This window comes from Perognathus longimembris, chromosome 24 (genome assembly GCF_023159225.1).
Source record: "Perognathus longimembris pacificus isolate PPM17 chromosome 24, ASM2315922v1, whole genome shotgun sequence".
Lineage (NCBI taxonomy): Eukaryota > Metazoa > Chordata > Mammalia > Rodentia > Heteromyidae > Perognathus > Perognathus longimembris.
The window spans coordinates 10,778,016-10,804,052 of NC_063184.1; the positions used below are offsets into that span (position 1 = coordinate 10,778,016).

General features: G+C 39.3%; 1 protein-coding gene across 26 annotated transcripts in view; it reads right to left on the minus strand.

Annotated features, from left to right (window-relative positions):
• Positions 1 to 26,037, minus strand: part of Ank2 (ankyrin 2) — a 457,187-nt gene that overhangs the window by 207,915 nt on the left and 223,235 nt on the right. For 24 of the 26 annotated variants that reach the window (XM_048333422.1, XM_048333421.1, XM_048333417.1 and 21 more), the window contains exon 1: positions 294 to 443. The exons of 1 other annotated variant lie outside the window; for it this stretch is intronic. In XM_048333422.1, the coding sequence (XP_048189379.1) occupies positions 294 to 428 (135 nt within the window). In that variant the 5' untranslated portion in view covers positions 429 to 443. Of the gene's footprint in view, positions 1 to 293; positions 1,056 to 26,037 lie in introns of those variants that run through there. One more of the 26 variants, XM_048333424.1, reaches the window with a different exon arrangement.

Consider the following 26,037-nt stretch of genomic DNA (forward strand, 5'->3'; position numbering starts at 1 on the left):
TGAACAGGATCAACGTCAGAGAAAGCTCCAAATTAAAGAGAAAAGTGTCACTGCTCAGAGAAAACTGAGAGGAAACCAGCATTTTAAGAAAACAGAGCCTGTGGCATTGTCATGCCAGGAGAGGAAACAGCAGGAGGCCGCCTCACCCCAGGCGATCAGGTGGTTTGGGCACATTGGCTTGCTTCCATCCCTTCCTTCCGGGGAAGTTGAGAGCTTTGACCAATGAGCATCAAGGTGGATTCTCAGGCCACCATCCTGCCGGCTTCCATATGTGAATATGGCCTCCTACTTACCTGTACCGCAGGTTCTCTGGCCTCCTCGCTGTGACAGCCATAGTAGTCTGGAGTTCTACCCAGTTCCTGCATGTTTCCTTGGGCTCTGACACTTTTATCCGCGTGGCAAGAGGAGCAGAGCGCCGCATTTCCCATCTCAACTTTCACTGAGCCTGCTGTGTACGGCCCCGTCCTCGCCCTCTGCGCTCAGTCCTGAGATCCCAGAGGTGACACGAGCATGGAGGGTCCATCCAGAGGACCCTGAGCCCCTCTGCGGGGATCCTCCGCACGCCCCTTACCCGTCCCCCCCATTTGCTGGCCGGTGTCAGAGAGAACTCAAAACCCCAGCAACTGCAGTGCTGCCTTGAGGGACCATTTCCAGTTCAGGCACTGCCAGTCTATTTTTACACCTACCAGGCCAGCTATGCATGTCAATGGAGCGAGGGGGGGGGCGGGCAGACAGGGAGAGGGGAGGGGGTGGTGGTGTTTTGTTTTTCACCATGCAAGCAGCCTGCCTCACACATGGACTTCAGTTCCCCGCTGCGTTAGAATGTCTCCACACATGAGAATGTTTGCATTACTCAATAAATTCCTTTGAGTCCTTTGATTTTTCCCCTCTGCCTCTCTACTCACACTGAATACTAAATCTGTTCATCATCTTGCTGTATTGGCAAAAATTATTTGGTCATTGTTTTACCCAGTGGATTAAATACGTTATCTTTTTTTCATGGTCATTTACAGGAAACAGTGAGCCTCGTTTTAACATTTCACAGTGACTGGAAGGTTATCAATCACACTGGTTCAACTGAACCTTCACACTGGTTCAACTGAACCTTCGAGCGGAAGGAAGGAACTTTTGGGTTTGTTAAATGAAGTGACACCCAATTTCTCATTATGCATGACTGTACTTCATAAAGGCAAAAACATTTGATTCGCTTATTATCTTTGTAAGTTTTTAATATGTGAAAGTAGTATTTGTAACTTCACTTAAATATAATGAAGTCAGGCGCTGGTGGCCCATGCTTGTCATCCTAGGAGGTTGAGATCTGAGGATCACTGTTCAAAGCCAGCCCAGGCAGGAAATTCCATGAGACTCTTCTCTCCAATTAACCACCAGAAAACTAGAAGTGGAGCTGTGGCTCAAAGTGGTGGAGCACTAGCCTTGAACAAAAGAGCTCAAAGACAGCGATCAGGCCCTGAGTTCAAAACCCGTAACCAAAAAACGAAAGAAAGAAAAAATGGAAGGAAGGGAGGAAGGGAGGGAGGGAGGGAGGGAGGGAGGAAGGGAGGAAGGGAGGGAGGGAGGGAGGGAGGGAGGGAGGGAGGGAGGGAGGGAGGGAGGGAGGGAGGGAGGGAGGGAGGGAGGGAGGGAGGGAGGGAAAGAAGGAAGGAGAGATCGGAAAGAAAATAAGTCTCTCAGATTTGTCCAACCAAGTGGACTCTAACTGCAATCCTCAGATCTCAGCCTCCTGAATAGCTAGGAGTGTGTGTGTGTGTGTGTGTGTGTGTGTGTGTGTGTGTGTGTGTATTCATTCCAGATTAGACAAATGTCCCTAGGGGCTGAGAATTTTGCTTTGCTTTAACAGCATGACTTGCTCCCTGGCATCTTTCTGTCTCATTAATATGTTAACTATTTTTCCACCAAGCCTTTGACTTTGCTTTTCCTTCAGCCAAGCATGCATCTTCCTCCTCCACTAGTTTGTGTCTTGGTCATATTCCCTCTCCAAGATCATCTTACAGTTCACTTTCCCCTGAAAGTTTTCATCATGCCTACTTTAGTCCTTTATTTTTATTATTTTATTCTAGTATCTTTTTCAATAAGGTTGAGACTACTATTCTGTGTGTGTGTGTGTGTGTGTGTGTGTGTGCTGGCATTGGGGCTTGAACTCAGGACCTTGCAATGTTGCTTCTCTTTGTCTCTCAAAACTCTTGATGTTCAACTTGATCCACACCCTCACTTCCAGCTTTTTGCAAGCCAATTGGAAATAAGAGTCTCATGGACATTTGTGCTCAGGCTGGTTTTGAACCACAATCCTTAGATCTCAGCCATTTCAGTAGCTAGAATTGCAGTCATGAGCCACCAGTGCCCAGCCTTATTCTTTTGATAATCCTGTTATCTTTCCTAGAACTCTTATATTCATAACTATATGTATTAGTGCTCAATGTTTGCGAAGTAAAAGAACAAAACGCAGATACAGAAAAACAAACAAGTCACACTATTGATATTTCACTGGACCTAAGGATCAGATGAATTTGTCACAAAAGCTTGGACAATGTGATTTACATAACATTGTGTCAGGTCAAAACCAAAGTGAAAACAATGGTATGCAGGACTCATGTCTTAAAAATATGTCCAATGGTTGAGATCTCTGTGCATATCTGACAAGGGATATGCTACCCAACAGGACCAAACAATGTCTCCACTGTTCTAGAAAAAAAATGCTTCAAAGGCAATAGGGCAAATTACTCAGAAAGCAAATATTTGCATGTTAGAGTAGGATCTGTGAACCAGAGACATAATTTAGCAAGTAAAATTCAAAGTCTCTGTGAAGTGATATCTTTGCAGTATCATCTTAAATTTCTACACATTTTACTGCTATTACTTCAGCAGTATGACTGTTTCAAATGCACCACAAGAGGAAAGCAACTACAGCTGAGAACAAAAGCTGGTTTCTCAGATTTCTTCTGACAGTCACTGTTCAGGTCCCTAAAATCAGCAAAGCTGAAAAACCACCAGTACTGTTTTGTATTGCACTTTATAAGTACGAAGTCATGATCACAGAATTATCAAGAAATTAATACCTCAAAGAAACACCTGTCTTGATTCTGTAAATTAATCTAAGGAGCAAGGTTATTTTTTCTTCTCTTTCTTGGACTTGAACTCAGGACGTAGGCATTGCCTTTAGCTGTTTTTGCTTAAGACTGGTACTCTACCACTGGAACCATGCTTCCCCCCCCCTTTTTTTTTTTTTAGTTAATTGGAGAGAAGAGTCTCACAGACTTTTTTTTCTGCCCGTGCTGACTTTAAACCTCTATCCTCACACCTCAGACTTTGGAATAGCTAGGTATACAGACATGAGCCACTGATGCTTGGGTAAGGCAAGGTTCTTCAAGTGAGATTTTGCAAATATTTTCTAATAAAGCATGACTAGTTCCAGGATTCAGATCTACCACTAAACTACCTCTGTGGATGTGTATGATTCTCATTAAGTCTGGGCTTCTTCAGTTTGGAGGTAAAGGAGTTGGATTAGATGTTTGCTAGATCCCTTCCTGCTCTAGGGCTTCTGGCTTCGAAGACATCCAACCTGTTGACATCTAAATAACATCCAGCAAGCAGTGGATGCTCAAGCTGGCCATGTACTTAGACCATGTGAATGGGAGAGAGAAAGGAGAAGAATGACTTTCTCTGTTGTGTCACATTCTCTGGTCTATGGGACTCTGGACCAGGTCAGTTGTTTCCCTCACGAGAAGGATGAAAGAACATTGTAGAAGAGGCCACATTTCTGTGATACCCAGGAGCTGATGCCCAAGGTGAGGACCCTTTTGCTCTGGCTCTACCCTTCCTAAATATTAGCCCCACTGATAGCCTGGAGACATTGTGGACACTCTACATACTTTCTACATCTTACCATTTGAAAGTGACTTTCCTGTGGAAATTGTCTTATTCTCTAGAGAGGGTTTTGTAGAGCAGCTTTATGGGACTTGGTTAGACAAATCTTTGTGAATCTACTCTGTGAGCTAATGGGGGTTTTATTCTTTTTTTTTTTTTAGCAAGTATTAGTAAATATATATATATATGTATATATATACATATATATATAAAAGATTAACTTTGCTCATGTCTCTGGTCCAAGATTGAGACACAACCACATGGCCTGGTTGAGGGCCCAATCCTGAGGTGATATAGGTTATAACATTACAAATGACAGGAAGGACATTTTTATCAGCTTTAAGTAGTTGCACAAAGAACTTTCCATTCACTGAAGCAGTTTATGAATATAGTACATCTTGATCAATGTTGTATCTTACACTTTATAACATGTAGTAAATCAAATTTTGAATTACTTCAAAGAAAAACTCCTGCTAATAACTTCATTTCTTCCAGCTGCTAATTGGCTAGATCCATACATAGACTGATACCACCATCTTTCAGACTGGATATAATCCTAGTGTTGTTTGCCCAGGGCAGATGTTAGGTACAGGCAAACACCTCTGTAAGGGTATACATAAAAATGCTAAGGCTTATTGAGTGCAAAAGTCCTAGAAGGTTTTCATTAGTTCATTGTCAAGGGTAAATGCTATTGTATTTAAAATACTTTAACAAATAGGTTTTTATGCAAGTCTCTGTGGTTCATTTGTTTTTGTTCTGGGGCTTGGACTCAGGACCTGATCATTATCCCTTAGCTTTCAGCTCAAAGCAGGCACTCTACCACAACTATACTCCTGGGTTTGGGGATTCAATTAGAGATAAGAGTCCGTCAAGACTTTTCTACCTGAGCTGTCTTCTAACAGGTATTCTCAGATCTCAGCCTCTTGAGTAGCTAGGATTACAGGCATGAGCTACCAGCACAGAGCTTGCAAGTCTTTTAAGGGGCAAAATAGAATGAAACCCACTGAGAATCATAGAATTGATGTTTCATCTTTCTCCTCCAAGTTATAAGAACATATATCATTCAAATAAAATAGTGATATAGTTCTAGTAATGATATTCTCTGTTGGGGTCAGCTGTGCCTTTAAGGGGCCACTGCTGACCTTGGCCTGTCCCTCCCCTTCCTCCTTGGCAGGAAGAGAAGGCCCTGCTCCTGGGGCAGCACGTGTAATGGAGGACACCCCAGAAACCCAATCCTTGGGGGGCTGGGCCTCCGCCCCCCCAAAGGAGGTCCCCTGATATCACTTGATGGACAGCCCTCTGTGACCAATCTGCAATCCCTCTCTTGTGCCCGCCCTTGGGGGTATATCTGGGGGGCTCCTCATTTGAATAAACAGAAGCCCTAGAGGTTTTCTCCGAGACCACACGCTCCTGTCTTCCTTGAGCTGGCGAGCATGGAAGTCTCGCACCCACACACGACCCAAGGCTAAACCCAGGACCCCACTCCCGCGTCCGATACCCTACTGGCCGGAGGGGGCATGAGAGAGTAGGTATGGATCCCCCGCAGAAGAGATAGGTAAGCCCAGGACCCTTCCCCACGTGTTGGGGAGGGATAGAGCTAAGCCCGGCAAATTAACAACCCCAACAATTCTCTTCATCTAAGCTCTCATGTACAAAACAACTGTCCACACACGAGACTGGCTAACATTTCATAATTCATGATTAATGTATAAGTTCGGGTCACTTTTTAAATAAAATCTGCTTGGGTTACAATCTCACTGTATATTAATTATCATGACAACACAATTCTAGACTAACTTGCTTTAGTCAAATATCCTTATCTAATTAAGCTGATGCCTCTTGTGTACAAAATTCTCAACGCCAACATAATCAAATAAAACCGAGGACAAGTTCTTCTAACTTCAAGGATCACTGATCTATGGAAATAAAACTAGAACAGCCTGTACAATAACCCACATGGCATGCTATTTTCTCCCACGTTGGTGCCCATTCAATATAGTTTACTTGACTAAATGTTAAACACATAATGACTTTCACCAATTGGATCTGTTATATAATTGATTGACTAAGGGGAAAAAATGCATAATTTATTGATCCATACTGCAGTTCCTACACTAACATGTGCCATAACTTTTCTAATTGAGGACAGGAGAAATGACTTTTTACTGTTTATGCTCTACACAAATTAATCAAAGTGAATATTGTCAAGCAATTCATGGGCTCACAAACATCAATTAACCAATCTAATCTTACATTCCTTGCATCTATTTTTTTCCACTCCACATTGCTACCTCTTGATTTCTGGAATATTAAGAACAACATTCGTAATATACAAGCACTAAGAACTTGTGAAGTTTTCTAAAGGTTGCTGGACACAATGCCTAGCACAATGTAAATGTTCAATAAATGTCAATGACTGACATTAAAGAGACTATGAGGCTAGAAATGCCGTTGACCTAAGCCAAAAGGCCATTTGTCTAATTGTATACTCTGTCCTATTAAACCAGATTTTAAAATACAACCAACATGTGTGAAACAATTTAGCCCATACACTCTTTATCTGAAGAACAACCTGTAAATATAATATAGAAAGTAATTAGCTTTTAGAACAGGGGCTGCCCACAAGCTTTATGCGAAGGGAGGGACAAGGGATCAAAACCCAAAGCAAAAAGGGGTTCTGTTACAACCCAGCTTGGCTTTACAAGTTATACTTGTGAAACCTAAGCCAGTTTCTAAGTTAAACATTTCTTGTAAGTCTCTACACCTCAACTGAGACAGCTCAGAAATATGAAAATATTCAGTAATGTTAAGTTTAAAATGAATACACTACACAGCCTTGGTGGAAATAAGTATAGAGATTCCTCAAAAGACTAAAAACAGATCTTTCTTATGATCCAATCATGGCACTATTGGTCCTAAATATAAAGAAGAATAAATCAATATCGTGGAAAGACTCCTACATAGCATGTTTATCACAGTACTGTTAAGAAGAGCCAAGCAATAGAGTCAACTGATGTGCCCAACCACAGATGAATGGATAAAGGTGTGAGCTACACACACACACACACACACACACACACACACACACACACCACAGCCATAAAGAAAACTAAAATCATGTTATTTGTTATTATTTGCTAGGAAGTAGCTACAATTCAAAGACATCATACTGAAGGAAACCATTTGAGCTCATAAACAAAATACTGTATGTTTTCACTCATATATAGAAGCTAAACCTAAGACATACATATCCATGGGCATATGCATATGTATATTTATACATACCCATACACGTAGACAGTTATATGATCAAATACAGAACATAACTCAAACTAAGTGATACTCAGGAGGAGAAGAGGAGAGGAGAAAGGAAAAAGAAAGAGGGTGAACAACTTTGTAATACAGTGCAAATATATATACATATATATGTATGTACATATGTATGTATGTATGTATATGTACATATATACATGTGTATATATATTAGAGAAGCAAAGAGAAACTCAATGAAAGCTGTTGATCAGTAAGAGGATAGGGAGGGAGAGAAGTGGACCTAGACTTTTCAGTGGGTGGAGCCTACTGGGAGGAAGTTGGGGCCTACTGGGAGGAAGTTGGGCTGGCAGGGGAAGTAAAGGAATTTGAATATTATTGAAGTCTATTGTTTGAAACTATGAAAACAGAACAAGGAAATCTGTTGGGGCTGCTTTAGGGGGAGAATTAGGGAGCAGGGAGTATGATAGAGGTGGGGAGACTGATTGAAACACAGTGTAAACATGTGCAATTGTAACATTAGTTATTTTATAATTAATATAATCAAGTAAAAACAAATGAACACCATACAGACATAGCTATTGATGAGTAAGTGGGGAATGTTTGAGGCCCAAAGAACAACAGTCTTTGACAAGGTGACTATTCAAGGGAGGCCAGGAACAAAGCTGACCAGGCATGGCCTTTATGCTGCAGGCCACAGTTGTTCTAGATGAATCTATTAAAAAGGATTCTTACCCTCCACAGTAAACACTGTGCTCATACATCCACATAAGATAAATGACAGATCTGTATACTCAAAAGTATTAACCTTCCTAAGTAATATATTTTCTTTTGCCAGTCCTGGGGCTTGAACTCAGGGCCTGGGCACTATCCCTGAGCCTCTCTGTGCTCAAGGCTAGCACTCTACCCCCTGAGTCACAGCACCACTTCTGCCTTTTTCTGTTTATGTGGTACTGAGGAATCAAACCAAGGTCTTCATGCATGCTAGGCAAGCACTCTACCACTAAGCCCCATTCCCAGCCCCCAAATAATATCTTACTGCTAGAATAGAGGAAGTCCCACCACTGAGCTCCAATTAATTAAAATTATCCATGACTGAAATCAGCCAATAAAAATCAAGTATTTCTTATCTATGTCATTCACTTCCTACATCACTTAGTACCTGGACAAGGTTTTCCTTTAGAATTTCCTTTAGAATTTGATACACACATATATACTATTTGTACATTCACATCGGAGGTGCTAAGAACTAACTTTTGATAAGCATTTTGGCCTATGCCACAAAATAGAGGTTTGGAAGTTGCAAAAACATTCTTTAACTAAGAAACAGAGCTCAAGCTCCATGAAATTGTAACTCAAATATTCTAATCTATTGGTCTCAAAGTATTTTAAGACAGGGCTGGGGATATAGCCTAGTGGCAAGAGTGCCTGCCTCGGATACACGAGGCCCTAGGTTCGATTCCCCAGCACCACATATACAGAAAACGGCCAGAAGTGGTGCTGTGGCTCAAGTGGCAGAGTGCTAGCCTTGAGCGGGAAGAAGCCAGGGACAGTGCTCAGGCCCTGAGTTCAAGGCCCAGGACTGGCCAAAAAAAAGTATTTTAAGACAACAGCTTCTCTACCACAGCAACAATAATAACACACCCACAAAGTGAAATGAAGCAAAAGACATAGCCATGGAAATATACTCCCAGAAATTGGTCAGTCAAGAATTGATTTAAGCTCAAACCAGGCACTAATAGCTGATACTTATAATCCTAGCTACTCAAAAGACTAAGATCTAAGGATCATGCTTGAAGCCAGCCCAGGAAGGAAAGTCAGGATAGTTTGTGAGACTCATCTCCAAGTAACCACCAAAAACATGGAAGTAGAGCTATGGGTCAAGTGGTAGGGAGCCCTCTTTAAGTGAACAAAAGCAAACAAGAGTGCAAGAGTTCCAGTCCCAGTACTAGCATGAAAATATACACACAGAATCAATTCAAGCCCAGAGCAAATATCTAATAATCCTCCAAACTGGATGAGATGTAAGTATTTGCCTTAAAACTAACAATTAAACCTCCTTTATTAAGAGGATAGTAGCTGGTTTTCTCTTGCTATGTTAAAATGTTGAATCAAGTTGGCTGTTACATTTTACTTCAGTGAGTGATTGTAAAATATGCTTTTATTTCAAACTACACCATGAATGTGTATTTAATCAAGATTGAACTATAATGAGGGAATGATAGATGAACTCAACTCTATTTCACACCCCATGAAAACTAGAGTGCCAAAATGAATCTGAAATTCATTGGTTCAACTGTTAATTCACTTGAGTTCTATCTTAATGTCTATGCAAAATAAATTTATTTCATGTGCCTTGAAGTATAAAGACTTGTTATATTTGGCTGGGAATATGGCCTAGTGGTAGAGTGCTTGCCTAGCATGCATGAAGCCCTTGGTTCAATTCATCAGCACCACATAAAAAGGAAAAAAAAAATGGAAGTGGCCCTGTAGCTCGGGGGTAGAGTGCTAGCCTTGAGCAAAATGAAGCCAGGGACAGTGCTCAGGCCCTGAGTTCAAGCCCCAGGATTGGCGGGGAAAAAAGGGACTTGTTATAATCCTTCACATATTATTCATATTGAAATAAATATCCTGACTGAATATCATTTGTTCTCCCAGGAAAACTATTTAAGTTCTCAACTATGCTCTATTTTTGGAAATAGAATCACTGTAGGAAATAAAAAACTCTATGAGTCTATGACAATTATTAATATTAGAAAATAAATATTGTTAATTCATTCTTCTAAATATATAATGATATGATCTATCTTCTGAGCTAAAATGTCTATATACTTCTGTGGATCCCATTTTATTTTTTTCATTTAATTTTGTTGCTAAGGTGACATACAGAGGGGTTACAGTTACATAAGGGACATAAGGTAGTGAGTACATTTCTTGTGAAATGTGTTACACTCTCCCTCATTTTTCTCCCACTTTCCCTGTCCCCCGATCCCTCCCCACCAAGTTGTAAAGTGGATTTCCAACATATTGTCTTGTGACTATTGCTGTTGCACTGGTTCACCCTTTGTCCTTTGTCTAACTTTTGTATTTCCAACTGCATAATAATGAACTATAATAGACTCTTACGCTAATGTTTGTATATTTTAATCTTTACGGCCACAAGTTTATAAATCATGGTATTAGATTAGTATTCAATTTCCCTTCTCTACAGAAAGACGGAAGGAAGGAAGGAAGGAAGGAAGGAAGGAAGGAAGGGAGGAGGGAGGAGGGAGGGAGAGAGGAAGGAAGGAAGGCAGGAAGGAAGAAAGAAAGGAAGGAAGATAGGAAGGACAAACAATGGGAGGGAGGAAGAAAGAGAGAGGGAGAGAAGAAGGAAATACATTAAGAAAAAATGATCTCTAAAAATTAAGCCTTTGTCTTTTAAGAACAGAAAAAATATGTCAAGAAAAATTATTTTACTTTCTACGGTGTTTTCAAGTTGGTATTTAAACATGCTCCATGTTTTCACAGGCCAATACAAATTCTCCCTCCTGAGCATTTCCTCCACAGCATGGCTCCTGGCAGTTTTCTCTGGCTGGGTAAGCATCATCCTGTATACACCTTTGCCTACGCTGAAAACCTTGATCATTTTCACAGTCTCTTTTCCATATGCCAGGACCGAAGAGTCTGCTTTTTCTATCCCTTTGCTACTGTTTCAGGCCAGTAATTCACTCCTAACAGAAGGACTGTAACTACTAGCTAGGCCATTTCCCATGGTAGATTTGCTTTGTTTCAACTCATTCTTCATACCGCTGCCAAGAGATCATTCTAAAGCTCAGACTTGCTCTAGGGCACCATATTCATATAAAATACAAACTTACTCATGTCCTCAGATCTCATCTTTCCCCCCACTGGCCTTCCCAACATCATTTTGCCTTTACTCTCTTGCTATTTCTCCTGCATTTTTATTAATAAACTAATTCTCTATTTGGATCATCACTTTCACAGTAGTTACAAGACTCAATATTGGAGCCGTGTGTGTGTGTGTGTGTGTGTGTGTGTGTGTGTGTCTGCCAGTACTGGGGCAGAGCCCCAGCCAGAGCCTGGGAACTCTTATGGAGCTTTGTAAGTTCAAGTCTGGTGTACTACCAGCCACACCTTCACTTTTTACTTTTTGGTGATTAACTGGAGTTTGAACTCTAATCCTCAGACCTCAGCCTGTTGAGTATCTGGAAATACAGGTGTAAGGCACCAATCACTGCCTGGATATTATATTATGTTTGTCCCTGTACTCTTCAAAGTACTTCTGTCTAGCAGGCACATATAGATGATAATCATGTAAGTGAACAACAAAAATCTTTCCTCATATATTGAAAATATGATTGGTTGCTGCAAACATTTATTTCTGTTCTTCCATAAGTACTTATTCAGTGGCTACATGCTAGGCCCAAATATCACTTAAATTAAAAAAGGCAAATATGCAATGATATTAGTGTACATACACAAATGCTCTGTGAACCCCTGAGACTGACAATCTGCAGCAATTTATCCATTAGATTAAATGCTTGTTTGTTTTGCTCTCATTACTATTTTGTCAGTTCTTGTCTAGTTATTTTTCCAGTTACTTGATTTTGTTATGAAATGGTCCAGTCACTGAATCTATTGATAATCTTGAATATGTGAAGAGATGAAATGAATAAAAATGCAAATTACAAAAGAGAAATAGGAGTCAAAATTAAAAGATGATTTATAGGCAGAATAAGACTACTGATCATACAATGGAAATTGCAGGATTCCCAAAAATATGGCTAGAAAAAATGGAGAATAATCACTGCTTGTGCTAAAAATGTAGTATTTGTTTTCTACATGTTCAAATGGATCACACTTACAATAAAGGTACAGGAACACATTTGCACATACAGAAACACACACAATGCTCTGGCCATCACAGATCTTACAATGTATTAGGAGTAGTAGAAACTCTGTTGCATTCCATTCTTTCCATTTGTACAGATGTTCTGTGATCCTTTGTTGCTATATGCCTATTAGGCCAGCAGTAGATCTCTACTGTCATGTCTAATCCTAACCACCTCCCCATGACCACCTCCAGTGATATAGCCTCTAGTTTCTGACACTCATTTCCTCCCCACTCTTTTCCTTACCTATGTTTATTTCTAACATACAAATCTTTATTTGTAGGCTACCTATCTTTATTTCTTCCATACAAATGTCAAACTGCTAAGGGCAACCACCATCAACAATATAACAAAGCCTGAGCACCAGTGGCTCAGACCTCTAACCCTAGCTACTCAGGAAGCTGAGATCTGAGGATCACATGTAAAAGCCAGCCCAGGCAGGAAAGTCCCTGAGACTTCAATTAACTACCAGAAAACCAGAAGTAACACTGTGGCCCACAGTGGTAGAGCCCTCACCCCAGCAAGAATGTCATATATCAAGAAAACTAATAATAACAATTGTTGGAGGGGATGTGGCCAAAAGGGAACCCTACTTCATTGTTGGTGGGAATGTAAACTGGTTCAGCCACTCTGGCAAGCAGTATGGAGATTCCTCAGAAGGCTCAATATAGAACTCCCCTATGACCCAGCAGCCCCAGTGTTGGGTATCTATCCAAAAGCCCACAAACAAAATCACAGTAATGCCACCAGCACAACAATGTTCATCGCAGCACAATTTGTCATAGCGAGAAGCTGGAACCAACCCAGATGCCCCTCCATAGATGAATGGATCAGGAAAATGTGGTACATTTACACAATGGAATGTTATGCCTCTATCAGAAAGAATGACATTGTTCCATTTGTAAGGAAATGGAAGGACTTGGAAAAAGTTATACTAAGTGAAGTGAGCCAGACCCAAAGAAACATGGACTCTATGGCCTCCCATATTGGGAATAATTAGTACAGGTTTAGGCAAGCCATAGCAGAGCATCACAAGGCCCAATAGCTATACCCTTTGAAACACATAAGATGATGCTAAGTGAAATGAACTCCATGTTATGGAAACAAGTGATATATCACATTTGTAACTACTTTCAACGTCCTATGTGTATGTGTAGTTTCTATTATTGATGATGTTCTTGTATCACCTTCCTATGTTTGTACCTACACTATCTCTGCAATCTTATCTGAGTATATTGGAAACCGTGTTTACTGGTATTGGAAGTAGGAAATTCAAAGGGAATACCAAATTTGAGAGACACAGGGTAAAAAAAGAGAAATAACTACAAAAGCAATACTTGCAAAACTGTTTGGTATCAGTGAACTGAACACCTGGGGGGGGGGAGGGAAAGGGGGGGAGGGAGGGGGGCATGAGGGACAAGGCAACAAACAGTACAAGAAATGTATCCAATGCCCAACGTATGATACTGTAACCTCTCTGTACATCAGTTTGATAATAAAAATTTGAGAAAAAAAAAAAAGCTCAGGGACAGGCTGGGAATATGGCCTAGTGGCAAGAGTGCTTGCCTCCTACACATGAAGCTCTCGGTTTGATTCCCCAGCACCACATATATGGAAAATGGCAAGAAGGGGCACTGTGGCTCAGGTGGCAGAGTGCTAGCCTTAAGCGGGAAGAAGCCAGGGATGGTGCTCAGGCCCTGAGTCCAAGACCCAGGACTGGCCAAAAAAAAAAAAAACAACAACAAAGCTCAGGGACAGTGAGTGCTCAGGCTCTGAGTTCAAGCCCCATGACCAACCAAATAACACACACACACACACACACACACACACACACACACACACACATCAATATAACAAAAGCAAAAATGCAAATATGTCTTATAGCACTCATACAAAAGAAGGGCATTTCTCTTTACTTTTATACTCAACACCAATTTAAAGCACTCTTTCCTTTCCACTATTAGACGTGAGTAAATCAAATTGTCTCTACCTTCAGTAATCATGAAACAATCAGCATCATAAAAATTCAAAGTCTTATCTCCTTTTAATATGATGCTTTCAAATTTTGAAAATAGAATTCACAACTAATAAATTACACATACCTGCATATATATGCAGGGAGTGAGAGAGAGGAGAGCACCACTTCATAGCCCAGTCTGGCTTCCATCTCAATCTTCCTGACCTCCCAGAGTCCTAAGATTATTATAAGTATCCAAATCCACACTTTGCCTCCTCTTTGCTTGTTTATTTTTGCTATACTGGAGATTGAACCTACAGTCTCCTACTACCTGTGCTCCTCTCTGGCACGATGACTGTACTTGGGTAACTCACTTCTCATTAGATTCTGTGAAATTTTACTAAACACCTACGCCATGTTCTATTGCCTAAGATGGATGTCTTGGCGACTTACTTTTATCCGAAAGTTTTTCCTAAAAAGGAATCATCAATAAGGATAATATATTCATCCTTCACTATTGACATTTTAAAATGCCAATTTCATGGAAATAATCTTTCTATTTTAATAACATTCCATTTTAGCTGACCAGGAGATGAAATGTCGAGAACCATCTTTGATACGATGTTTCCTTCTTGATCTGGAACCTGACATTATTTAGTTTATTATTGTACCACATTTCGATCCAGAAAGTTCGATCTTTCCATGGCATGAAATATTCTATTGCTCACTGACCTCATTGGTCAGCGGGGCAAATGTGGCATTCTGAGCCCTTCCTGCTTTCTGTATTTATCATCAGTCCCTTCCTTTTCAGTTTGCTTTATTTGATCTTTGGGGGTTTTTTTCTGGTTACAAAAAAAAGTTCAAGCAAAAAGCAGGCAAACAAAAACTCTAACTTTCACTAAGATTTAGTTGCTTTCAGTCCAGATGTGGTTTGATATAGTTACTTAGTTTATGTAACTAAACATTTTACATGTTAGACTTAGGGGAGCTGTGTAGCTCCTCAGCTCCCAGCAGGAGCAACTGAAGAAGGACATAAACATTGCTACTGTGGGCACCGTGATGTTGGATGAATCCAGCACCTGATCATTCTGACCATTCTGTCCTTTGTCCTATGGTTTCTGTTACTAGAAATCATGTATAATTACACAGTACACTATCACCCTTAAGAGACTCTATTGTGCTTTGCACTGCTGCTTAATGATAAAAATATTTTTAAGTATTTGAGTGACACATTCGCTATCATCTGATATCTCACTATAAGATCAATTGTAGGGGCTAGGAATATGGCCTACTGGTAAAGTGCTTGCCTCATATACATGAAGCCCTGGGCTCCATTCCTCAGCACCACATACATAGAAAAAGCCAGAAGTGGCGCTGTGGCTCAAGTGGTAGTGTGGTAGCCTTGAACAAAAAGAAGCCAGGGAGAGTGCTCAGGCCCTGAGTTCAAGCCCCAGGACTGGAAAAAAAAAATCAATTGGAGATTCATTGTCTACAGTCATTTCTTTTTTATTTAAACTTCACCTTTCCATGTAACAAAATAATCATCTCTCCATTGTGTTGCTTGGAAGATTAAACGTACTGTTACATCACAAGACCAGAGGACAGTCCCTGGCCCGTAGCATAGCTCAGGAGATTAGCTCTGATTATTCTCCCATCACCTTACTATGCTTTCTCTTTCTGAGTGACACATGTATTATTTGTCCTATCATTTAAAAACTACTTCAAAATTAGGTACTATGCTATTAGAGAGATTAACATACTTTAGAGAAAGAGCTTAGCATTCAAACTCTGATATCTGTCTGTCATTTATTTGCTAGAAGATTTGAAAGAAAATGATTCATCCCAAGCCTCCCCTAAAAAAATTTTTTTAAACTACCTTGCCTCGCTGTGAAAATTATACAATATAATAAACAATTGCCAAGAGCCAAGTATATAATCTATATACACTTATTTCTCAGTTCCTCCTTCCTGGGTCCCTTGATGTGTTCCGCCTGCTGTCTGCATCCATCTCTAATTTCAGAATCAAAAGATTACACTTTCTGGGGCTTCCAGCTCCCCAGTGACTCAGAGTCAAAGCACCTTTAGAAAACTCCTTTCCTCCTGCTCCACTCTTACTCACCAACCATTTAGCAACTAATGTTTATGCCTTCACCTTCATCCAGGAACAACCAACAATTAAGATGCCTATGACATACCACTCTGCTTTCTTCTTTGGGCTGTCCCTGATCAAGATTAATCCTTATTTCTATATTTATACTATGTCACCAAAATTTTTATGCTAATTCTGGCTAAAGGGTGTGGATAGTACCACACAGCAATGTTTCACCATTACACTCTTCTCTTTCAGAATCGAAGCTTTTATTGTTGTTGTTAATTACTATTATTATTATTGCCGGTCCTGGGGTTTGAACTCTGGGCCTGAGCACTGTCCCTGAGCTTCTTTTGCTTACAGGTGGCACTCTACCTCTTGAGCCACAGCTCCACTTTATTGGAGATCAGTCTGATGGAATTTTTTGCTTTGAAGACTGATCCTTAGATCTTAGCCTCCTGAGCAGGATTATAGCCATGAGCCACCAGTGCCCCACTAGTATGGATATTGTACCTTACAATCAATACGAATGTGTAATGATTGGCCAAGAATAAATGGTAAGCCCCTTCTTGTTTGATTTACAAATATTGGTGAGTACTGGACTTCCACATTGCTGTACTCCCTAACTGCTCTATGGATGACCACGCGCCACGCCTTTCCTTGTCCTCCTCCCACTTTACTGTGATAACCGACATTCAGGCTTCCACCACTAATATTTCTGTGTGTCACTGCATTATCTTGGTGAGGGCCCAGTTACTGAAGTCTAGATTTTGTTCCTTGTGAGACATATCCATGTTCCAATAACTCAACAGAAGCTTCAATTTTGACTCCTGTAGATTTCTTTCATGTGAAAACTGAAAGAACATGTGCACTATTGGAATGGCAAGGGGACACGAGGAGCTAAAACTGTAGAGTTCATTCAGGCCTTAGACATAGTTCCCAGGCACTGTGTTTAATCTCCAGTTCCAGCAGAGATGAGCCTGTAAGGAATCCCCAGAGGCAGGCCACACAGCATATTGTCACTTCATGGAAGAGCTTCTGACATTCCTGCACACTAAAGCAGGGAAGTTTTTAATGGGATCTTTGCGATTCCCCTGACCCCAAAGAAGCAGTTTTTCTCTGTGTGAAACCACAGGCATTTTCATAGAACATAAAAAACCTACCTGGAAGGGTACTAAAATGAATTGTATAGACAACAGGCTTATAGCTTCAAAGGCTTTCTTTCTTTCCTCTTTTTCTTTCCTCTTTGAGCTCAGTTACCATTTCATGCCCTAGAGCAGATAGGTCAAGAATTTTTCCAAAGTCATAAAGGTAACTAGAAAAATACTTTTTTTGTTAAAAAAGAATAAACTTAAACTCTACAATCTTTTATATATAACTATAGAGTGTGTTTATAGGAACTCCTAGCACAGGGCTAGCTTGCTGCTGTTTTCCTTGGGAGTTTCACATCCACACAAAAATATGCTTAACATTTAAAAGAAAAAGTAGAAATCTCTTCTGACTTATTGAAACTTCAGACTATAAAGCCCCTGTGTAATTTGATTCAAGGTCTCATTTTTGTTTGCTTGTTTCTGTGGGCGCCAATACTAGGGCTTGAACTCGTGGCCTAGGGGATGTCCCTTAGCTGTTTTTGCTCTAGTCTGGCACTCTACCACTTGAATCACAGCACCACTTTTGGTTTTTGTGTTTTGTTTTTGTTTTTGGTAATTGGAGATAAGAGTCTCATGAATTTTCCTGCTTTGACTGGCTTCAAATTGTGATCCTCAGATCTCAGCCTCCTCATAAGTATAAGGTACCAGGGCCAGCCTCAAAATAGTATCTTTCTGTTTTAGCTGTGTTTAAATAATGTCTTTCCTTTCCGTTGTTTCCTCCCTGGGTCTTTTGATTCTGCAGTTTTATTATACTGAGTACTTGAAATGTACTTACAGAAATGATCATGTTAGCAAGATTTAGCCATAAAATGGATCCTTCTAATAAGCATGTAAAACTAAAGCAAAATTTTGTAAGTTAATAAATATTGACATTTATAGAACTGTTCCACAACATGATTCCATACTATAACATGGCATGAATAGAAAAGGTGAGAGTAAGAATTAAAGTTAAGGTGAAAGAAAAACATTGTAAATAGGGTTGCTAGCCTAACACAGAAGATTTCATGTGTTCCAGAAGGGAGTTTCTACAAGAAAGTCACTTGTATTAAAAACAGGAGGCTTAAAAATTTATACAATTATTGACTACTAGTTTTAGTTTTGAACATTAGTGTGAACTTAAGGTGCAAACATAAGCCAGGTACTGGTGGCTGACAACTGTAATCCTAGCTACTCAGGAGGCTGAGATCTGACGATCATGGTTTGAAGCCAGCTTGCCAGGAATGTCTGTAAGACTCTTATCTATAATTAATCACATAAAAGGCCAGAAGTGGAGCTGTGGCTCAAAATGGTAGAGCACTAGCCTCAGGACAGTGTCTCAGCCCAGAATTCAAGCCTCATAACTGACAATAAATAAACAAAAATAAGTAAAATAAGTATATGAATGGATAAAAATAAAGTGTACACATAACTTGCATTCATATTCATTAGGACTAGTAGTATAAAGGAAGTCAAAAATATTCACCTAGAAAAACATTTTTCAAAATACCTTCACTTTGCTTCTTAATCATTCAAATTGAGACTAGCTGTTTACAAAATCTTAGAAGCTCTGGTCTTGTTTCCTTAAGACACAGCTATTTGGGTTTGGTACAGTCCACAGGTTGCCTAAGGAAAACATTCATTCTACACTTGGTATGTGGAGACAGCATGGCTCAATTACAGAGCCACAGTCTTAAGTGAAAAAGCAAGTGAGAGCATGAAGTCCCGAGTTCAAACTTCAGTATCAATACACACACACACACACACACACACACACATACACACACACGTGCATGCATATGCACACACACTCATACACACACACAAGAATAGGCTTGGTATGGAATATTAACCAATGACAAATTTGAGTTTAGAATACTAGTCACTGGATGTCAAGAGTTGGTAAGAGTATCTGTTGTATCAGGTAATAATGGAATAAGGAGAAAGTCAGTGCTCAAACTGGGCGGAGCAAGCTCAGCAAGCCCAAGTTTGTCTGTGCAACGGGCTTCCATTTTGCACTCTAAGACTTCAAAGTGCCCAGGCCTAGGGAATCTGGTGCAGTGGTCCTATCTGTAAGGAACCCATATGCAGCTTTAACATAGCTGTTGTCACAGTCTGGTGAGTGCTGAAATCCTATCGTAGCTGTTTACAAATGCATGCCCAACTTATATTGTCATTATACATTTAATTATAACTGAGAACTAGTTTCCAAAACGAACAAATGTCACCTCTCCAAATATTTAAAGAGCTTCAGGCTACATTGAAATAAAAAGTCTGAGATAATTGGCAATTATAATAACCTGATTACAAATCAAGTTTTCCCATGTATGAGTTGTTCATGCCTGTATTCCTAGCTACTAAGAAGGCTGAAATCAGAGAATTTCAGTTCAAAGCCAGCCTGGGAAGAAAATCTGAAAGACATTTATCTCCAGTTAACCACTAAAAACCTGAAAGTAGAGGTGTGGCTCCAATGGTGGAGTGTTAGACTTGAAATAAAGAACTAAGGGACAACATCCAGGCTCTGAGTTCAAGCCCCAGTACTAGCACCAAAAAAATAAATAAATAGATAGATAGATAGATAGATAGATAGATAGATAGATAGATAGACAGATAGATTTAAAGACTGTTAAAGATGGCTATGGTGAATTGTTTCTTCTCTTATACTACTGTGTAAAGGCAAATTACATTGGCTTAAAAGGGAATGTATCTTAAAGATGAAGCTTCCTTCACTAGTAAAATATTTCTCATATTCATTTGCTACAAATACTTCTGTATTTCAATGCTACTTTCTAGTATGAGAGCCAAAAGCTCTGAAATACTGCCTCCTGTTAAGTGACTGGCTATGCGTGCTTTACATTATATACAAAGCCACTTATATGATTCAGTGCGGTATTTATAGTACTGAAATAGGCATCTTCTGTCCTCTGCTTTCTTGCCATTAATTGTAACTTGTGCTTTCACAGATGGCTTTTTTTTTCTCTTCCACCCACACCCAGGCTTTGATTCTTCTTCCTTAGAGTCTACACTGAAGCCCCATGGTTAGTGAGTGACCACCGTGAACTACAGCTCATTTCCCAAGTGACCTCCATCCTTAAAGGAGCCAACCCCTTCCTGGATAACCTGGTCCCCTGTCACTTCATTGCTTTGAGGATGTGGCATGATTCAATTAATCATTCCAGCCCAATTGGAAATGGGAGTCATAAAGAAGAAGGAAGATTGAATTACCTCCCCAAGAAGAACTCAGGGGTGTTCTTAATTACGCCAGTTGTACAGAAGGATGGTTTGTGCTTTGGCAGAGTTTTCTTTGAGTATGTGCTGTAGGCACCTGTCACCCTCATGCCCCACAAATTCAGCTGGCAGCTGCCATGGCTGCCACGAATCTTTGTAAAGTGATTAACAACATCACAGTGATGTTTCTAAGACCTCAGACTACCAGTGTACAGTGTAACCAGGATCACATAAACTGTCCTTTGAGTGACTTCAATCAACATGTGAAATAGGAAACAACAACCACACAGCACAGTATGATGACTTCATTTTCTATAGAAAACTGTTTTAATAGCTTACAGAGAATTTCAGATACCACAACAGGAACTATTCCTCTCCAATTGCCCTCCAACGTCCATTAAAGAAAATCTACATCATATAAACAAAAGTAAACCATCTCCCAATTTGATGGGTCAAATGATAGTTTGCTTTTTTTCTCTCTCTTTCCTGTGTGTATGTGCAAGTTCCTATTACCCAAAGTGGTTTGCTGAGTCCCTCTGAGAAGGATACTGTGCCTACATGTTACAAAACAAAATGGAATGGAAACAAAAAACTTTCCACCAAAATTATCTTGTTTGCAATAATGAAAGGGAGCAGACTCAATTAAAAACGACACAGAGTCATGGACGAACAGAATAATTCTAACAGAATCTCAATCCTCATGACAATATAGTTGTGTGGACTCAGATCTAGACAATTTTTACCCAGAGATACAGTTGATTGATAGATTTAAGCAAATGTTTCCCGGCCTTGATTTTATTGTACTTTACTTGTATCGAGTAGTTATGTAAAAATATCACTTATGAAAGTACAAAACAATACCATCATATGTTGTCTATTCTTTCAGTGGGGGCTCAGTGTCTTGAAAAGGCTAAGTAGCTAAACCTGGTTTCAAGTAAACTAGTGATAGTGGGTCATTATTTTCACAATAAAGCAGAGTCTTAATATTCATGTTTATGATGTTGAAATCATTTACTTTTTGAAAAAAGTCACTTTCAATCTAGAAATTAAAAAGTGGTCCCTTAAATACTTGAAATAGCTATCATTAATCAAATGTAAATACACATAAAAAATGTCATTGTCAGTTTTAATTTCAGCTTTCCAATAGGCAATTTATACAAATGAGTTAAAATTGATCATTAAACAAGTCTTTATGGGAAAAAATACACATGCAGTTAAAGCCTAGAAACATACATACAGACATGAAATAATACCATTACTTCTAACCAAATAAACTGATCAGATGGATAGCTTTCTAATAACTGCCATGCCCTTAATATTTCTCTTAATGCTGCTGCTTCTGTTGACATGTTCCCCCATAATATATGCAGAACAGTAATAACAGACAATTCAAGGATGAATCTAAAAAAGACTAAGATAGATATGAGCTAGAAAAATGTTTTCCCAGACAGGGCTGCTAATAAAATAACAGAATAGAAGGAGCAATTCTGTATTGTCTGCCAAAAAGTATATAAGAAAATTCAGTGCAACTGAGTCAAGAATCCTTTTCTGGCTGCATGTAACTACAGGAAGACAGTAACAGGACAGTTCCCAAAGTGTTTATCTACAAAAGAGTTTTTAAAAAACATTCTAATACTGTAAGAAATTGATAAGATATAAATATTAACATTTTGAAAGGGAATATTTAAAATTTAGAAGATAAAGTACCTGGTGCTGTTGGCTTACACTAATCCTAGCCAGGCAGGAAGCTGAAATCTGAGGGCTGAGGCTCAAAATCAGCCCAGGCAAGAAAGTCTGTGATATACTTATCTCAATTCAGCCAATAAAAGACAGATGTGGAGGTATGACATTAAAGCTAAGGGATAGCACCCAGATTCTGAGTTCAAGCCCCAGCACCAGCATAAATAGACAGATGATAGACAGACAAAGTAAAATAACAAAATAAAACAAAATTTAGGAGATCAGCACAATATTCAAATTATTTTATAAAAATATTAATTTGTGGGCTGGGGATATGGCCTAGTGGCAAGAGTGCCTGCCTCATATACATGAGGCCCTGGGTTCGATTCCCCAGCACCACATATACAGAAAATGGCCAGAAGTGGCGCTGTGGCTCAAGTGGCAGAGTGCTAGCCTTGAGCAAAAAGAAGCCAGGGACAGTGCTCAGGCCCTGAGTCCAAGCCCCAGGACTGGCCAAAAAAAAATATATATATATATATATATAATATTAATTTGTAAAGATTGACCAAAATCAAGAGAGAGAAACAAAAAGTAGTTGTTGACTTGTATCAGGAATTCTATAAGTGCTGATATCTCTTAAGATTTGAGGTCTCCCAGGTGGCCAACACTCCAATGAAATCCCCAGGACATTTAGTTGAGTTCTTTTCAAAACAGCACAAAGTTTTTAAGACCTGACTTTTACATCACAATCTAGTGCCTTCCTTTGAAAATACAGAATAGGTAACTGCTCAGACTCTTTTAGTTTAGTGCTATAAATCTCAGAAACACACAAACATTGCTTCTGAGAAATATTCCCTTAGGGTGAAGACCATTGAATTACAGATCTCCAACCTTCCAACTTTCTCTTACACATTTGTTTCCTCCATCCCAAGCTCAGGCTTAATTGGCTACGATATGGACTAATTGGTCTTATTAAGGTTTCTAAAGGTTGGCAGAATGTCTCCTCTCTAAACATGGAAAATTTTTCTCAATGGCAATTTAGAGTCAGACTACTCATTAAAAGTAAATCTGTTATTGCTCCAACTTTCAAGAGGCAATGGTATACGGGAGAGTAGGTGAGGGAAAATATAATATTTGTTTCTAGTCTTGTTTGCAATCACCAAATCCCCACTCCCCCCCCAAAAAAACAAAAACAGCTTTGAAATACATACTGTGTGCTGCCCTCCTTCCAATGAACCTACATATTCTGATTAAGTAGGACTGAGGTAGAGCCTGATAATTCTGAGATTTTTCACAGTGAAAATTTAAAATCACAACTTATCTGAAGAATGGCAGAACAGAAAATTAAAACAAAACCAAAAAAGCATCAAAGATGATCTTAATAGAATTCTTAACTTCCTTATATTTATACTGACTCCTGTGACATGTTTACAAAATATTTTCAGTATCTTATGATGCTGAAATATGTTCAATATAATCATTATTAGTATTACACAATTGATGAGCAAAAATCACCAATGAAATAATTCAAATTTTTACAAATTTTTTTTTTAATATTTAGAAAGCCAGAAGTGGAGCTGTGGCACAAGCAGTAGAGCACTATCCTTGAGCAAAAACCTTTGGGGGTAGCAGGGTGCTGATGGCTCACACCTATAATCCTAGCTACTAAGAGGCTGAGATCTGAGAATCATGATTTGAAAGTCAGCTCAGGCGGGAAAGTCCATGAGATACTTAGCTCCAATAAGCTACTCAGAAAAATCCAGAAGTGGTGTTGTGGCTCAAGTGGTAGAGTGCTAGCATTGAGCACAGAAAGACTCAAGGACAGAACCCAGGACCAGCCAAAAGTAAATAAATAAATAAGAAATAAATAAATAAAAACACATTTAGAAAAACTCAGACTAATATACTAAAAAAATGACGAAGTATTAGTTTGGGTTGTATATGAAGCTTTAGATTCCACAAATAATAGTAGCTTTTCTAAGTTAAGATTTTCTTTTGCTCTCTCAAAAGTCTTCTTAAAAACTGATCTCCAAGCATATAATTAGGACTACTTTTGCCACAACCACACAAACTTGACAGCTGTAATCCTAAGCTAGTATTTAGTCACCCACTTGGTGGTTGAAAGAAGTCCTTTATAATTAAAAACTAATAATAATAATATTTAAAAATACTTCAGATTTATGGTGCTGCTCAAGAATGCCATTAATAGTATAGGCTACTGATGTAAAGGTAGTTATTCTAGCCAAGAAAGGGTTTATGAATTGAACTAAGAAAAGAGGCTGGCAGGAGTGTTAAAGAAGAATAAAATGGCTTAAAAATCATGATGCTCTGGAAGCTTCCCCACTTAATTAGCTATGCCTGAACATTTCTACTTAGACTCAAGTGGAAAAAGCAAGTCAGCAAACATTTTAAAATTGTTTTCACTTAGAAAGTGGGCATTAGGACACATGAAGGACATCCATCCAGATAAAGCTGAAGGCATTAGTGTGGTTTCTGGACAATAGAAGGCCATTTTATATAGATTTTTTTTTTTAATACTGGTTGGAATTTTCCGTGTTTGGCGAGTTCTAGAATGCAATACATTATACCAGGCCATGATATTTCGATGTGATCTGTAATTTTAATCACATCATATTTGGTTTAGTGCCCAGAAATGTTTGCGCATACATAGGTCTTGCCTAAGTCTGCTTCGTGAGCTGGGCTGCAGTAGAATCAAGATGCTGAGTGCCCAGGCAGAAAGCACAAGGACAAGAGCCATGAGAAGCCTGCCTGACACCCCCTCCCCCCCCACAAGCACAGGGCACCCACACGCCACCAGTAAAAGCTGGCATTGCTCTCACTGTCATTTATGTTTATGGCAGTCTCCTATTACATGCAGGGGTGCCCCAAACTGTGGATTGAGCCAAGCACTATGTGTATTTTGTTTTTCCTATATTTGTATATCTAGGTTGAGGTTTAGTTCCTTCGATAGGAAGTGTAAGAACATTAACAATAGTAAGAAAATAACACAATGGTTAACAACAGACTGTAATAAAATTTCCATGGATGCAGTCTTTGATCTCAAAATATCTTATTGCACCGTTACCATTTTACCTAAAGGAAACATTCAAAAAAGCAGGCTAGTTGAACACAAGATCTCTGAAACTGTGGCAGCAGTATTGTGGTGGACAAGATGGCTTATACCCAGTGAGTAATGGGTGGGAAGTAGACAATGACTGGCTATCTATCCAAAGGGATGCACAGCCCAGGTGAAAGATTTCATCACTATAATAACATTGAGTCCTGTTGAAAACTGAGGAACTGTTTGCTTTCCCAAAACATGTTAAGTCTACTATTGACCTCTCATAACTGAAACTATGGTAAGCAAGCTGTGAATAAAGTCAGAACTGCTGAATGTACAATGAATTCTTTTCTTTTGGTCAGTCATGGGTCTTGAACTCAGGGCCTGTGTGCTATCCCTGAACTCTTTTATTCAAAGCTAGCACTCTACTACTTTAAGCCACCATGCTACTTTGGTTTCCTGGTGTTTGACTGGAGATAAGAATATCACAGACTTTCCTGTCCAGGCTGGCTTCAAACCATGATCCTCAGATCTCAGACTGCTGAGTAGCTAGAATTACAGGTGAGAGCCACACTTAAGACACAATTCAAAACCATAGAATATAGTTCCCCTTTAACTTGCAACTGAAACATTTGTCTGACTTATTTATATATAAGAGTATATTTTGTGTTATGTGAGTAATGGATACACACTTATAACTACACCCTTATAACTAGATGAGATATTTATTATTTTTATTTCATCTACTGAATAACCAAATGAGCAAGGAGAATGTGATGAGGAACAAAGGTTATCTTAAAATAGTAACTCTAATTTTCTCCAGGAGAATAACTATACTACATTTAAAT